This window comes from Glossina fuscipes, unplaced genomic scaffold (genome assembly GCF_014805625.2).
Source record: "Glossina fuscipes isolate IAEA_lab_2018 unplaced genomic scaffold, Yale_Gfus_2 1, whole genome shotgun sequence".
NCBI classification, from domain to species: Eukaryota; Metazoa; Arthropoda; class Insecta; order Diptera; family Glossinidae; genus Glossina; species Glossina fuscipes.
In genome coordinates this window covers 4,054,028-4,071,725 of record NW_023998415.1, presented here as the reverse complement: position 1 = coordinate 4,071,725, position 17,698 = coordinate 4,054,028, and the positions used below count along the sequence as shown (strand labels likewise).

General features: G+C 33.9%; 1 protein-coding gene across 1 annotated transcript; it reads left to right on the top strand.

The window, feature by feature from the left end:
* Window positions 1-14,621: 14,621 nt before the first annotated feature.
* On the top strand, window positions 14,622-17,279 carry LOC119632162 (pickpocket protein 28). Its single transcript, XM_038024941.1, has 9 exons — window positions 14,622-14,695; window positions 14,826-15,035; window positions 15,117-15,377; window positions 15,454-15,717; window positions 15,781-15,985; window positions 16,046-16,185; window positions 16,516-16,646; window positions 16,710-16,962; window positions 17,033-17,279. Exons 1-9 carry the CDS (start codon window positions 14,622-14,624, stop codon window positions 17,277-17,279), a joined length of 1,785 nt encoding a protein of 594 aa, XP_037880869.1.
* Window positions 17,280-17,698: the final 419 nt, after the last annotated feature.

Genomic DNA, 17,698 nt, shown 5'->3' with positions numbered 1-17,698 from the left:
TCCTCAGGTTTGCAGAGGTGACAGAAAATGACAAGAAATCTTATCCCACTACATCCACTTGACAGGCCTGAGCCTGTCTGTACGATCTGAACCAGGATTGTAGATAGTAAAAACTTTCAGCCCTTCTTAGCCACCAAGTGATCTCTGATTTAATGTATGGTTCGGCATAAATCGCGAAAAAGTGGATTCCAGGATTTAGTTTTTACGAATGCCATTGATAGACTCGCAGCTGCGGTTCGATATAGGCTTGCAAGCACCGCGCAAAACCACAAATAAGATAAACACAGCTGAGATTAAGTTCGCATTTTATTTATAATTTTTATTTTTTTATTTTTTTTTATTATCGACTGCCTAAGTGAACATGAGAACATGCCGCTGCCGGGATCATTCTGGTGTATAATATTCAATATACCGATTAATGCAGGCACCGTATTACAGATTGACATTTCTCGCACATCTTATAAGATTAATAGGGGGAAAAAATTGCATTTAAATTCTCGACATTTTTTCGACATTGTTCGCATACTCCTCATATTTATTGTAAAAATTACTTTTTTTCTCTCTTATCTCTTATCTCCCGGCCAATTCTTGTGGCACCATGAAATTCAATCAATAATGGATGCGTTTTAAGTTAACTTGCTATTCAAATCTTCGCAACAATCAATTATTTATTAATTGATAAACGAATGTCAGAGGAGACGCAATGTCTTTTACACAAATTTTACTACGATTTTTCTGAGGCGTTTTTCTCGCTTATGTGTTCGAAATTTTTTTATTGGTTTTATGAAAAAATGATTTTCATCAGAGATTATACACACACACACACACACAGAGAAAGACAAACACAAACACACACACACACACAGCCAAGTGTATATAAAGCATATAATTGTCCAGTTTTGTATAAATCATCAAATAAAACAACAATTTATACGTAATTCTTTTGGCTGCTAGCGAAATATGTCAGGGCAATGGCGTCTACATATGAATTTCCTTAACTCATTTCTCTACCATATATAATTAAAATTTTGTGTTTTCATTAATGCACAGATTTTTGCAACCATACTAACTTCTATTTAATAAATTGTCACGAAAATATATTAACAGAAAACGCAAAAAAATAAAAAAAAAAAAAAAAAAAAAAAACCAAACAAATAAAAATAAAGAGAGAGAGAGAGGAAAAAAAAAAGTAAAAGGAAACCAAATAAAACATTTACATGAAAGTAAATACATATCATTTTAACTTAGTTGACATTAAACTATATGAATATTATATATACAAATGAATATATACACATAAATAATATATAATTTATATTATAATGAAAGCATAATCAATTTAAAATATATATATGTAAACTTGCTTTGTAAAAATAATTCTTTTCAAAAAAATGAGCTTTTCATCTACGACGACACATATCGTTATCTAAGATTATAAAGGATATCCAAAAATCTGAAACTGTATTAGAATAGATTCATTATTTACGTTTTATCGCAAATCTAAATTCGTTGTCTTGACCTTTTTATCCAACAAGAACTAACATATATGTGTTATGATTATTATACGCGCTTATGGTAAAGGTATATTAAATTTATAGGAACGTTCGCAACACTTGAACGATTTAGAAATAGATTCGTTTTTTTTGTTATGTTAAGCAAGTCACAATCATTTTCTGAATCCATTTAATCATGTCTGTCTGTCCATCCATCCATCGATCCATCCAACCATCTATCTATCTAACATCGATTTATTACGACCATGTTTTCGTGTTCAATCTACAAATCATAAATTCAATTAAAATAATTTTAGAGAAATGTCATACACTGCCATGTTTGAGACCTAAAGACGAATGATGCTACTGTAAATGAACCACATCGTACCATTTGGACAATTAAATCTCTCTTTAAAGAAGATCTCACTCTAAAAAAAAAACAAAAAAAAAAAATTTTCGTTTTTTTAATATTTTTCAACAAAAATTGTAAGAAATTTGACTGGGATGGAACCATTTTCTTCAAGCCTCTTCTTCCATATAAATGTTCTGTAAAAAAAAAAAAAAAAAAAAAAAAAAATGCAGGCGTTACACATACCGATCGAATAGACGTCCACCAGACTGCGATCACAAGCTCTATATCTTTTTCTCTTTCCTCACAGGGAGCATAGGAAAAACAAAAAAAGATGTTACTAAGAAACTTGGTAAGTTTGGATTATAAAGATCTATTTTTCGAACCACTGCCATATAAAGATTCCTATGAAAAATAGGATAAAATTTTTGATATTTTACGACAAATTTCAATGAAACAGGTGTAATGGCTTACCCAGCTAAAGCGTGTTTACTTGTTTATATCGGCTACCGAGAAATAAAGACATGTCTAAGCCCTAAGATATCCTTGTACAAAATCAAAATTCGTCTTGGAGACGTGTGTTTGCTATTAGCCTCTTCGCCATTTATAATCTGGCAGGGATTGAGAAGAAAAAAGAAGCACAAATATCACATTTACTCTCGTCAATAACTCCTTACTATCCATTTGGATTAAGAATATATGGAAGCGATATAAGAGGGAACAAGAGCCAACGAAAACACCTACAATAAGTGAACATTGCCTGGGAAGATGACACACAAGTGCATAAAACAATGTATTAAAATTATTAAAAGAAGAGAGAAGAAGAAGAAGAACTGACCTGAATATTCCCTTAACTATACAAAAATGGTTCAAATCAATGACTATGACAAGATCAGAAAATTTTGAATGGTTCAAGAGATCAATTTACTGAATACACAGATAAAACAGGCACCTACTTTGAACCTTTTTTACTTAGAACAGTGAATTGCGTACTGTTGATTTTCTAAGTTAGATAAGAAGGAGAAGAAGAAGAGGCAGATACATATTATAGATATTTTGAGTGCAACTGATTACTTGTCGCTCGTTGTGACTAAAATAAAAATCTTGGAAAGTCTTAAGCTCTACAGGCGTTTCCTGCGCGCGCGTTTGGCTTGAGCTTGTCGCACCGCTGGCTCACACAACTTCAAAATAAAATTCTCTAGTAAGTATAGTGTAACTTTTCTGAGAAATAAATGTGTTTGTCACATTGTTTTTTTTTTTTTAAAAAGCTTTACATTTAAGTAATTTTTTTGTGCTTATTTTGATCATGTATCGAAGAAAAGTGACCGATGCTTATTAGATTTTATTTCGAAGAGTTATTTCGTTTTCTTTTTTTTCATATCTAAGACGCACTGCCTTCATATATTACATAAGTGATATCATAATGCTTGTGCGGCAGAAAGGTTGTTTGATTCGGCGCAAAAGTTTCGATTTCGTGCCTTATCATACATGGAAAGTCGAAAGCAGCAACTTTTCTTGCTAGCGAAAGGGTAAAAATGATTTGCAAGCAAGAAGCAACAAGAAAATTATTAAATACTTATGGAGGCAATCGATGAAATGGAACAGAACGCCAGAACGTCAAAACTAGTTTGCAAGATTTCGTTTCCTCAGCTCCAATCCGACCTGGTAAAGACGAAATAAAGACAAACCGCCGAATGAGAACTCGTGAGATCATCGTGAGATTTTAAAACTATGAAATTTCACCGCCTTTGATCAAATATCTACACACAATAAAGAAACCGACTTTTGTTTTGGCCGAAATTTCTTCTCCGATCAACCAATATATTTTTGGTGATTTTTGATTTGTTGCTTAAATGGCATAGTCATGACCTGTAATAATACGGCACAAGAGGCTAAAGGTTTATTTTAGAAACAGTTGCACGTCTCTATTTTGCTTTTAGAAAGATTACAACAAATTTTTTATGATATGTACAAACAAGTACTCTATACATAAACAAGTAAGAAAGTTATATTCGGCAAAGACCGAATCTCGCATACCCATCACTATGCTCTTCATAGTCTACTCTCCAAGTTCTTTTATTTATTTGATGCCCATATCGCTGGTTATTATTAAGAAAAAACTAATCGCGGTGTCTACCATCGTGTTCGTTTTAAAATTAACCCATTTTTAGGCAGATAATATATCTTCATTTTAGGGAGTCTGGAAAATAGTTTTAAACATTCTGTCCTGCTTATAATAAATAAGCAAAAAACCTCAAAAAGGTAAAAAAAATAAAATTTAATTACTTGTAACTTTGTGGATGCATAGTCGATTGGTTCCATTTTTGCACGTAACGAGCATACCTTCTCGTAAAGTAGTTGTGGAAAATTGTAGTATTCTAACTTTAAAGAGCAAAGTATCCAAGTAACGAGCAAAATTGCAAAAATTGTTGGTTAAGAAAGAGAGAATTACGTTCAGTTCACGCTCCATTGTGGGCTTCTGCTCTGGCCAATGTGGCCCATATTCAATAGCAGTTTGCGTGCAAAAGCTTCCAATGTTTCTATCAAATTTGAAATTGATATCTTCATTTTTGAGATTAAGAGAGTGCCAACAACAAACACCGCACAGACACACGGACGAACAGATATGTTTAAATTAAATCAGAATTTGACACTGATCAAGAATATATATACTTTATAGGGTCTTGCCCGAAGCTTCCCTTTTGGACACTCCATCTTACAGTGGTGGGTATAAAAAAGACAACAAGTTAGAAAATACCCAAAAAAATGTTGCTAAAACTATCGTAATGTTATCCTTCTAACTGGAAAGGACTTATTATTTCAGGCTTTTCGTCAAATATTTTCCAAAATTTTGAAAAATCTTTGTTAATTTCAGTTAACGATATGTGTGCTTTATGTATTGGTAATAAGGATGTATTAAAATAAGTATTAATAAGATTTTCAACAACTTACTCCTTTAGATCATAGTTAACGTAAATTACTAAAGAAAAACCACAAAAGAGAAAAACAAAGAGAAAGAAACCAAAACACTAAAGAGTAAAAGTATTAAAAATAAACTCATGCACATTTGTGTGGGTGTAGTTAGCTTCAAATTATTTAAATGAATTATTAAATTCTAATAATAGTTCAAAATACCATATATTTGTCGAATCGGAACTTAGTGTAACGTAATTATGTTTGACAGTGTCTCTCCATTTTTATTTGATTTTTTTGTCCTTTTTTTCAATTTTCCGCACTACTATTCATATACATTTAGTGTCCAAAGTATCCGGAATTGTTAAAGAAATCTGAAAAGTTAATTTTTTTCCACCTCCCAATGGGCACTTGGCGGATGGCAGCACAATTAGAAGCATTACCGAAATGATATTTAGGGGCTTTTGAGAGATCGATTCGACCTTCAAGCACTAATTTTCTTTTATACTTGCGGGCGAACCTACGACCTGCAGCATAATTTCATGTGATCCATCTAATACAAAATAGTATTAAAGCGGCAAACTATCTTGCTCGTTAGAAAGCGCTAGACTTAGGTATTATAAAATCTAAAAGCAATGTGTGATTAAGTGTCTGCCAGTTGTTGACTTATACCGAATCTTTATTATAAAAAAGAAAAAAACAAAAATAAATTGCAAAATATTTCACGAGCACTTGACTTAATGAGTTAACGTGCCTAGATCCGTTGCCAAAAAAGTTGCCGACGCTTCACTTTTTAAGGTCGAATAAACTCAAAGACTAAAAAAGGCTTAAAAAGCACTAACAAGCAAGCATCTAAGGCAATCGGCTTTATTAAAAACTCGACCACACTTAAGGTTCGAACTCACGGCCATTGAGAGTTGCTTGTCGAAATTCCATGCCATCGGCCAATCACCCGGCTAAAGCCGGTTTTCTTATTTGTAATTGCCCGTAGATTCAATCGCGAACTTAGTTCACGCGCTTCTTGATGAATTACAAAAGCTTAGCTAACACTTTTTAAAATCGCAGTCTCTACCTTGCTGAGCGACAGACTGCCCTTAGATTTTGCGCGGCAACAGGACTTGTAAAAAAAAAAAACAAATACGAGTAATTGCTTACGAACCCTTAACTTCCGGCTACAATATACACTAAATATTTTATATACATACATATGCATATACATATATATATATATATATATATATATATATATATATATATATGTATAAATAAATATAATAAAAAATTTTTTTTTTTGTAATTTAGCTTTTAAATAAAAAGAAAATTAAATGTGTTTTAAGGAAAAGTGTTCGTATATTAAAGTATGTTCCGGTATTTCTGATTACTTGCTTAACATTTCGATGTCATTTGTGTTCAGTCACTTTATGTTATGCGAGCGTACTGAAAATGTACTAAAATTAAAAAAAAAAAAAAAAAAAAAAAAAAAGAAAATGAAATACAAAATTCAAAGTCCTCCAAACAGATAGGAATATACGGTATATATACATGCATACACAAATATCTTTGTGTAAGTAAATGTATGAAATTGTTTATAATATACATAAAACTCAAATAATTATATTCAATAAAGATGGCATTGCATACAATAATAAACCGCAATTGAAGACAAAGATTTCATTTATTATATCGAACAAAAGCGTCTCTCCCGTAGAGGTAAGTTTTAATGATTATTGCCGATAATCGCCATCATTGAGAAATACAGCAATTTATCACATACGACCAATAACCCTCAATGATTTTAATCAGTTAAGTACGGAAAACTTGATTTTGCATAGCGTAATCAAAATCAAGCAATGACACCGGTATGTATATCGAATGCAATACAAATGGTCGCATAATAAATTTTAGGAAAAAATCAAAGTGAGAAAAAACAAAAAAAAAAACAAAAACATTATAGTAAGCCATTTGCGAGCAGTAAGCGCTTCGCTTAATATAATTATTCATATAATCCTGATTTTGCAAAATTAGCCGTTATGTGCGAAGGGGTCGAAATAGTGATACTGCCCGAATCATTTTCAATAGCATTCGTTCTTAGGTCTAAACCGGTCGGTTTACCATATTTAATTAAAATATGTCAACAAGAATTCATGCAAAAACGTCAGACGGACAGATGATAGGCATAATAAAAGATGGCTGTCCACGCAAATTTAACCTACCTTTGTACCGCAAGTGATATAGGGCATAACAATAATAGTACTTAATGTGCAGTATTTTTCGTAACAAGTGCACCACACAAAATGTGCCTCAGGAGGCTAAGTATCAGTTACATAACTCCTTGCGGATGGCATTCTTTGAAGTGGGGTTGCTTTTTATGGTGCAGCTGGTATTAACTTGGAGGAATGTTTTCCGAACCGATCTACCGGTTTTGTAGCCTCGTTCGTATTACCGAAATTTTTAGTTTTAATATCACGCGACTTGTATATACGTTTGGATTGTCGCGTGTACAAATCGAACGCAGTTATTATTATTATTATTATTATTAATATCGCCAGAGAAATAAATTCTAAGACTAAATTCTTAAAAGCACTAGCATCTAAGGCTATCGGCCTTTATTAAAAACTCTACCGCACTTGAGATTCGAACCCACGACCACTGAGTTGCTAGTCGAGACTCTTGCCTACTCGGCCACCCAGGCGGATCGAACGCAGTTAATTGGTTAAAAAAAAAATATAAGAGAAACAGAAGAAATTAGCCAATCGTGTCGGCCAGCGCATTGCGTTCACAACACGATTTTGAAATGCGTTTACATCTTACATACGAAGTGTGTTCAAAAAAATAGATGATTTATTATTTTTTTCGAAAAATATTTGTTCATTTTGGTTCCCTTCAAAGTAAATTTCCCTTGAGCTTTTCGTTATGGTCTGGAGTTCTGTCAGCGACGGAGCCTTTATCTCTTCAATCGTGGGAAAACTTCGTCCTTTCGTGTATCTTTTCAGTTTTGTAGACAGAAAAAAACCACAGGCGGCCAAGTCCGTTAAATACGCTGGCTAAGGCATGATTACGGTTTTATTTTTGGCCCAAAAATTGTGAACTAAGAATGACGTGCGAGCTGATGCATTGTCGTGGCGCAATATCCATCGCGTGAGCCAACTGATATGCCAACATCTTCAGCAAGTTCTCTAGCCGTGATTCCGCGATTCTTTATAATAATTTACTTCAGTGATTTCAAGTTTTCATCGGCCGTTGACTTACTTTGGCGTCCAGAGCGGGTATCGTCGTTAACATCTTCGCGACGTTACGCATATTTTGATCCATCTTTTTCGATATTAAAATAATCGCCAAGCATACGAAAAAACGTCTATCCCTTATGTCTTTCTCAAGGAACAAACTAAAAACGCAAAATTACTGATAATGTCAATAGGTGTTGGGAGCCTGCGTACCAGAGTTACAAAGAAAAAATAAGTAATTCAAAAATCGAATGTACATAGCCTCATGAATTTTGCAATAATGGATCTACAAGTTAGAGGGAGCTACAGAATAAAGAGAACTTGTGAGAACATTTAATTAATATTATGAAAAGCAGCGAACACATGATGTTGAACTGTACACCTGTTAATGTTTTATGTAATCGTGGCTTCCGACTTTCGTTTTAACAGTGATTGTGCTTAATAAAATTTTGCAAAAAAAATTAACCAAACCTAACAAATTTATTTATCGTCCGCTTGCACGAATTAATTTTTGCAGCATGGGGAATACCCTCATAGAAAAGTGAAGTAATGTATCGCAAGAAATTCTGCTTTCTTGAAACGACGACTTTTTCTCTCAAAAATCACACTACTATGGAGTTCGCTCGTTAATACGCATCTAAAAACTAATAGCTGGACTGATAGCATCGTGAAAACTGATCTGTGCCGATATTTCCTTGTTAACACTGAAAATCTGTGATGAATTGTTTAAGAGGAGTCATATGTTGCATAAAGTATTGGTTTTGTCTTCAGACTGCCACGAGCTCGTTGGCATCGGACAACGGTGCTTCGGTGAGTTTCATGATGATCATAGGTAGATCAATTGTAACTGTTAGCCCATTGTAACATGTTGACGGTTAAAAAGAGGTGAGAAAAGACAGGAAGAGATGGGGAGGCTGTGCCCGCGTGTGTGTGTAATGGGTGTCTTCACAATCGATAAGTGCTATGCTTTTAGCGACTGAGCACTCACTACAACTACGATCAAAGCGATCTCTACTGCACTGAGATTTTAACCGGCGATCCGATCTATAGTCGCGATCCTTACCTACTCTAGCGCTCATGCGCATCACGGCATCATTAAATGTACTTATTACTATATATGTAGGACTGGCTCTGAGCTTCATTTTAAGGGACTGAGAGAGAGAGAGAGAGAGAGAGAGATGATGCACGCCGAAATGTACATTTAACTCTGTTGCACTTCGCATCAACTTGCGTAAGCCTAAAGCAGAAATATTTTTCTACTGCATTAGACTAGATGGTGTAAAGTAAGCAACAGACTACCATGAGTGGCAAAACTGTTTTAAATCGTTTGCATTCATTTATTTTCTATTTTCATTCGCATCAAATTCCTTAGTTGTCAAATAACAAATTCCTAAACATGTAATGCAGCAGCATATCTGCTTTTAGAAATAAGTTTGCATTGAAATTTAATGGTATCATATATAACATGGTAGATTAAATAAAATTAAATAAAAGAACAAACCTCTTAATTATCCCTCTTTTAGTCTTTCAATTGCCTGCACTAGCTTAAGGGAAGTTTGCGTTATTAACTCTGAAAGTGTGTAACAGCAACTGTATGTTTCTCTAAAGATTAACAATAAACGAGCAATAAAACTGAAACTAAAATTTACTATTAACCATTAAAAGAGTCAAGTCCAATGTTATCTTAAACAATATATATGTGTGCGCAAGTATACACAATACAAGCACCAGTCAAAAGTTTACTTTAGTAAACTTAGCTATGTTAGCTATGTTATACTTTTGTAGTTTCACGTCTAAAGGTATACTAGCAGAAAGATAGATAGATAGATAGATAGATACGTAGAACATGTTTCCAGGCCACACCAAATAAAAACTTTGTTACAATAATGAACACAATTCGACTGAGCATATGCGTTTGGTCTCTTGTCAACCGTGTATCCGAACAAACACATGCATGGGATATTAAATCTCGGTATTTGAATATATATAAGGCTCTTGCATGTATTTTGATCATTGATTAATAATAATACAATATATTTATGAATTAAAATATTTTCAATTATTTTATATAACTTTTGCTTATCTCTCTGACAACAAGGCGATATCGTGTCGAAAGAACGTTATTGGTTCGGGGAACAATCTAATCATTGGCCCATTTTAGCACTTCTTCAGCATTTCGGAACCGCGTGCCATCCAAGCCATTTCACATCTATCTGAACAGGTGGTAATCAGACGGTGCTATGTTCGGTGCAACAGGGTATGTTTCACAATTCTTGCGGTGTCATGCAAAAGGATGACCTTGCGTCTGCTAACTGCTATAGCCGAACCTATTTGGAACAATACAATCGACAAACGGAAGTAACAGTTTCATTCGATCTTAACAGCTTAGCTGTCACAAACTACACCTTGCTGATTCTACCGTATGCACAGCACAACTTTATGGCCACGAATGTTATACTACGAAGTCGATGTGCATAGCTCTGCTCGAGCAACCCATAACTTTTTACGCTTCAGATTGTCGTAGTACATTCAGTTTTCATCGCCAGTCCTCGCACGCCTTAGAAAGTTTTTCTTCGGTTCGAAATGGCATTTTCAGTGTATTCGTAGGATAGCCATTTTCTCTCCTTTGGAATCTTTCCCATTGCATGTGAATGACTAGAAATACTTGATTCATCAACTGTTCAGCTGTTCGAAAGTTCTTTGATAATTTGAACTGCGTGTCTTCGCTCAATAAGTCTTGCAACTCATTGTGTTCGAATTTCTATGGTCCTCCAGGCCGCTCATTTGTCATTGAAATTAAAATCGTCACTTTTGCATCGTTGAAACCAAATCCGACAATTGGGATATGAGGAAACAGTATGAGCATAAGATTCTACGAGTGTTTGATGGGCTTCGGCAGTAGATTTCTTCAAATCATACAATAAAAGTCGATAAGTCGAAATCGTTGCTAAACTGAAGTAACTTGAAAATTAAAACGAAAATTTTGTGTATAATTGGCCAATAATTAACCGTAATCTTACGAAGATAAGCCCGAAAGGTTTGCTTCAATTTTGAACTTTGGTTTTTTGATTTGTTCCTATTACTTTACTTTCATTAGCGACTAATGCTAAAGGAACAAAATATACTTGTGAATTTGATGTTAATCATAATAAATATCTCACGTGTATTATTATATCCACCATGTGCCTCACAGTCATGTCATAAGAAAACAATAAAGTATCTTGGGACGGAGATACGACGTTGAGCGACTATCCATTTGCATATCAGACCAATAATCGCCGTAACACATTTGTTAATCTCTTTAAGAATTACATACGTTTGTCGTTTGTACAGGACTTGCCTCTTACATCTTGAAGTTTCTTTTCCGTTTAGGCAATAAATTCACAATGAAAAAATTATATGCATAAGCTCTTAGTTGGATAGATAAATGAATTTTACCATTAAAACATTATGATGCATTCTCGATCTAATGATTATCGGAATGATCCACGTCACTTCCTGACTTTTAGCAGCACCAAGGAGCACCAAGAGATTCTTATCGAAACGCATATGTAAAGAAATTATTTAAAGAAATCTCATTGAAAGAATTTATCGTTTATCAACAACGGCAGTTGTTTCGCTTACCATAGACTAGGCTTTGATTATCTCAACTTTCGGATATAATTAAAGTTTAAATGGTGCAACCTTCGACTGGGGGTCCGGCCATTACGACACTGGTACGACACAATTACATATTGGACGACCGACTTGCCCTCAATTAAATAAAAATTCTCATTTTCACAGGATTTCTTTACACATTAGATATCCAAAATTCGCTCGAATAATATTTTCACAGGTTTATGTGCATAAAAATATATTTTTTTTAATTTTTTTTTTTTTTTTTTTTTCTTGTAAATGTATGAAAATTCGCTCAACCAATTACGAGACATGCATTACTTTGAATTTTAAAGTGCCAACGTCTGTTTGCATTTGTTTAACGTATCCGACCTATTCAAAGCAATGGAATTTTTTTTCTTATTGCTATTCTTGCTTCATGCAATACATGCGCTCGCAAACGTCCTTTTAAAAATACGTTGTTACAACTTTCTACAATTGCTTGTTACAGTTTCGGTTAACTGGCGGTTTTGTCTGTCCGGGTCCTGCTCAACATTTCTACTACTTGTTAAGCCTACGTAAATATGAACATTGCAGTAGCTGTTTGCGGGTTCAGCTTACGGACAATTGCTGTTTAAAGCAATCATTGCAAACATTCCTTGAACATTGTTGAAATTTTATATCACCAAGTATTTTTAGTGCTGACCTTATATTCCATATTACAATGTTACATATACACACAGGCATAAAGGACAGCGATGACCATACTCTCATACAATCATAATTAACCTTCTGTCGCTGAGATAATCAAAATGTTTATGCAATGAGTATAGAAGGTGCGTTCTATTATAAATTAAATATAAATTTTTTGTTTTTAAACATTATAAATATATTGTAATGGCGTCAAGTTGTGATGGCAACCAGAATTGGTCAGATACGTCATTCAATCTATATAGTAATCGAAATTTGTGATATAAAACAGTTTGCGATTCCGTCAACGATTAGCTTAGTTTGATGGAAACAAAAGCTAAATACCTCTAAAAGCTCATTTATTGCATTTGAACGTGAAGATCTTTTCACTCTTCGCTCGGTACAAATTAATTGAATTAATTGATCATCAGAAGTTGCGACATCAAAAAAACTCACTCATATTTTAATTTTAAGAAATTCTCGTTGAAACTTACAAAAATAACAAATAAATAAATATGTATGTCTTTCAGACAAACTTCTGAAATGCGAATGTAACCATCTAAAATGTAGTTACCTGGAAAAGGGTGACTATTGAGTGTCTTACACCGCATCGTTTAAAATAATAATCCGTCTATCTTTCACATATAAAAACTGCATTTTCATCAGTACTATTATATGGCATGAGATCCAAGGAATATACCTATGTACTTCTAACTTTGTATTATAAATTTATCGGTCATATTACTATTTTGTATCAACATTCATGATGATATACCAAAAATTTTCACTTTGATGTCATATATTATTATTATTATTATTATTATTATTATTAATTTCACCAGAGAAATAAATTCTAAGACTAAACTCTTAAAAGCACTAGCATCTAAGGCTATCGGCTTTTATTATTAAAAACTCTACCGCACTTGAGATTCGAACCCACGACCATTGACTTGCTAGTCGAGATTCCTCGCCTTCAGCTACTCAGGCGGATTTGATGTTATATAAACGTTTGATTTCGTTTCGAAAATAGTTCCGTTTCATTCCTATTGCCCCCGTTCGTTAAGTATACCGAAATGCTATCTTTGTATGTATGTCAACGATTTTTGTTGGCAAATTTTAAAAAACCTTAAGTCCTTTCATATAACTTTTTTTTTTTTTTGTTTTCATTGCGAAGCTTTCAAAGTAAAACTTTATAAGTGGGCAGTGGCTGTAAAGAAAACCCTTCGCCCATAAAATCGCAACGTATCAATTTTTATTAGTATCTCTTGACAATTACAACCAAAAATAGACGGACGTTTGTTATATGCCTGAATTCATTTATAAACTGATTCGCAATCGATTAGTATAATAAAAGATGGATCCATTTTAAATCTTTCGTTTTACGTACGCACAAATGTAATACATTGTTGTCGTTTACGGTGTAGGGTATAAAAACAAATTCGTCTAAAATCAAGTAAAAGCACTATAGTGAGACACGGCCCACCACAGTTATCGATATACCGACTTCAAAATAAAGCATTATAGGGTAAGTGGTCGAAAAAATGGTCCGATCTGAACCATTTTGAATAGCGGCCGTCTTTAGATCAAAAGACGTCACTGCTCCAAATTGTATTAAAATATCTCAAAACCTACGGCCTGCACGTTGATAGACAAACGGATGGACGGACGGACGGACAAAGAAGCTTAGATCGATTGGAAATCATCTCGACAAGAATAATATCCCTTCTCAAGCCCTTCTGGGAGTTACATAGATCCGTACAAACTTAACAGATCCGAAACTCCAGGAATCGTTAGGGAATTCATTGACTTGAGTGATACTCGTTGAATCCTTTAATACCTCCAAATATTGCAGAGAAAGTTTTTGTAAAAATTTTTTTGAAAAATGTTTGCGTAAACAAAATTTTATTAAATAATAACAAAATTTTATTTCTACTCGGCTCCTATAAAATCCTTGACAACTGTCTCCCGTCTTTCTCTATTAGGATTTAAAGAATTAATTATTTCAGAGTTTTAAGTTTCAATGCGAATCTATTACGGGCCTGTAACAAGTACGAATACAAAAATAATCAAACTATTTTCGCTAGGTTTCCACGAATTCGGTCGACATTAAGTATATTCAAGGAATCCCTAAGGTGTCGTTCCTTTTCTATATACATACAAGCAAGTAAGCAAGTAAGTATGTATGTTTTTTCATTAATGTCATGTAAGACGACACACCTCGTTACTTAAAATTTTTTGTATAAAAAGTGTTTGAATAGTTCGTATAAGTTTATAGTAATAGTTGAGAAACGGTTGAGCTAAAAAGATATATTGAGCGCAACGCAAAAAGAAAAACAACATCACACGATACTAGTGACGATGGAAGGTAATGACGTACAAAAATGGGAAACAAGACCTTCGCAGAATTCCGTGCAAGCACAACCATTACAATGGTTAGTATAATTTTTCTTATTGTGATAAAATTTTCGAAAAAGAGCAAAAAAAGCAAAAAAGAAAAAAAAAAAAAAAAAAGAGCTAAAATGGGATTTATTCGGATTGTGGATGTGCGTCTTATTAAATTAGGAAGCGTGCAGCTTTGATGACTAAAACGATTACAGCTTTCAAGGAAACTATATCCATTGATAGTGACAACGATGATGTGGATACAAAGCAGCAAATTAAATACGGTAAACCTTCGCAGGCAGCCTGGGCTATACTCTCTGAATATTGTGACCATAGCACAATACATGGCATGAAATATTTGGGAGAACACAAAAGACCATGGTGGGAAAGGTGAGCGAATATATTCAGTGTTTAGGAAACTCAAAGGTGTTGGAAACCACATGATTTGTTGATTCATTTTCTGCTTTAAAGAATTTTCTGGATAATTGTGTTTGGTGTTTCAATTTACACTTGTGCTGCCTTGATTATGAATATCTGGTATAAATGGAATTATAATCCGGTTATAGTAAGTTTTGCGGAGAAATCTACACCGGTATGGGAGATACCATTCCCTACTATAACGATTTGCCCAGAAAATAAAGCGCCACAAACAATTTTCAATTATACCGATGCATTTTGGAAATTGAAAGACTTCCATAGTAATATCACTCACGAATATCCTACAAACGAGGAGTAAGTAGTGCTTGAGACAAAAAACAATACTAAAAAATGTACTCATACTCCTACCTACCATGCCTTACTATGATAGATTAGCAAATTTTTATGTACTATCACAAGTATGTGACCATCACATAATACAACGGAGTAAAGCTGATGCTGACTATGCTAAAGGTATCGATATCATAACAAGACTATCGCAAATAATGCCAGCTTTTCGTGAAACGTTTTTGAGATGTAAATGGCGTAACTCGCTTCAAAACTGTGCTAATATGTTTAGTAAATTTATAACGGACGATGGCATGTGCTATAGCTTTAATTCGTTAAGTCTTGAGGAAATTTATCGTCAAGAAAGGTGAGTGAGAATGAGATAAATGGATATTGTATTTGTTATTCCCTTATTATAAAACGTTGTCAGCTTATTACCCGAACTAATGCTTCATATCGAAAATCGTACGGCTACCGATTGGAATGTGGAGGACGGTTACAGTTCTGCCGCCCAAGCAAGTACGTATCCGAAAAGAGTATTGGGACCGGGTACCAAGGCTGGCTTAGAATTATTATTAAATGGCTACGAAAAGGATTTCGACAACTTATGTCGTGGTCCTATCCAGGGATTTAAGGTATAACATCGTCATTGAAGAGATTAAAATTTGGGTTAAAGTCACATATATTTTAAATAGATTTTACTGCAGACACCGGGTGAATTGCCTTTGATGGGGAAGCGTTTTTTTCGCATACCGTTCGATCAAGAGATATTGATCTCTATAAAACCCAAAATAATAACCACTTCTGTTGGCCTAAAGCACTACGAGCCCAATAAGTAAACTAAACAAGACATGACTTAAAAATGTATACCCTACACCACTTGCCGCAAATGTATATTTGAATGTATATGTGAATGTAAGCAAAATCTAAAAAACAATTCAATTCTATTTTCTCGGACTTAAGCATGTCCGCCCGTCTTACTCACTTCTCATGTAAAGCTCTACTTTGAAAAAGTCGTCAACATATAGGGCATCCGATGCTAAGTAGACCGTTTTATGGCAACAAAGCAAAGTGCTATGGGGTATTTAATGATCGGCCTTGCCTGACTATAAACTTTTATAAACATTTTTTTTCAATTAAGTTTTCTCCTCATTATCTCGTTAAGGCGTCAATGCTATTTCCAGAAGGAGCGCGAGTTACGTTATTTTCAGATTTATAGCCAAAACAATTGCGAATTGGAGTGTTTAGCCAATTTTACCTTAACTGAATGTGGTTGCGTTAAATATTCAATGCCCAGTAAGTTAAATTTCACTTAATATTACGAAATCTCCTAAGAGTAAATTTTCAAAAAAAAAACAGGAAATACTACTGTGCCAGTTTGCGGTCCAAAAAAAATACCATGCCTTTATGAGGCTGAAGATAAATTGGCTTTAAAGGAATTTAAACAAGGAGTCGCAGCTGCCACCAGTAGCTATCGTGCAGCAACCACTTGTAACTGTTTACCCGCTTGCACTTCGATCGCATATGAAGCAGAAATCTCACAATCCGATTACGATTACAAAAGCTTAGCCGAATTAAATGGCGAAACAAACGAAAAAGACAAATTATATGGGTAATTAAAAAAAGTAATTAAATTTATCGATCGATTAATGCTCTTAATTTTATTGATTAATATTTTTTAGTGCGAAAAAAACCCGTCTATCAATATTCTTTAAGGAGGCACAATTTCTTACCTCTAAACGCTCTGAACTATACGGGACTACGGAATTTTTAGCCAATTGTGGTGGTTTGTTAGGACTATTTATGGGCGTTTCAACTCTCAGCATAGTTGAAATTATTTACTTTTGTACGGTTCGCTTAGCTACCAATTTAAAAATGAGACATAAAAAGCGCAAAGAATTACAAAATTATGAGGATAAAACGGCCTAAGCAAAGAAAAGATTTCACGACAACGATAACGATATATATAACATTTTCGCGTTTAAACATTTTGTTTTTTATGGTTTTTTTTTTCTTTTTTTTTTCTTTTTTTGCTTTTAAGGCATAAACATGAAAAATAAATCAAAAGTGCTTTCCTTCAATCAGCTGATATTGATTTCTTTAGATAATTGTTTGATTGTCTACAATTCATTGCAATTACATTAGTTAGATTTGCTTATACTTACTTACTGTACGGTACATACATACGTATATATAAATTGCATGTAACGTAAGCTAACCGACAATAAGTCGACTCTGGTATGTATTCGTTTTCATCTATAACTAAATCACTGTTTAAATAAATTCTTTGCTCTAGAATGTACGCAAATGTTAGTAGAATTATATAAGTTTGTATGCATGTGTTTATA

Bases quoted from the DNA above. Each gene is read 5' to 3' on its own strand.
- LOC119632162 (XM_038024941.1), top strand. From the start codon at position 14,622: ATGGAAGGTAATGACGTACAAAAATGGGAAACAAGACCTTCGCAGAAT. The intron at 14,696-14,825 runs GTTAGTATAATT...TTATTAAATTAG, and splicing joins CAAGCACAACCATTACAATG to GAAGCGTGCAGCTTTGATGA. The intron at 16,647-16,709 runs GTAAGTTAAATT...AAAAAAAAACAG, and splicing joins CGTTAAATATTCAATGCCCA to GAAATACTACTGTGCCAGTT.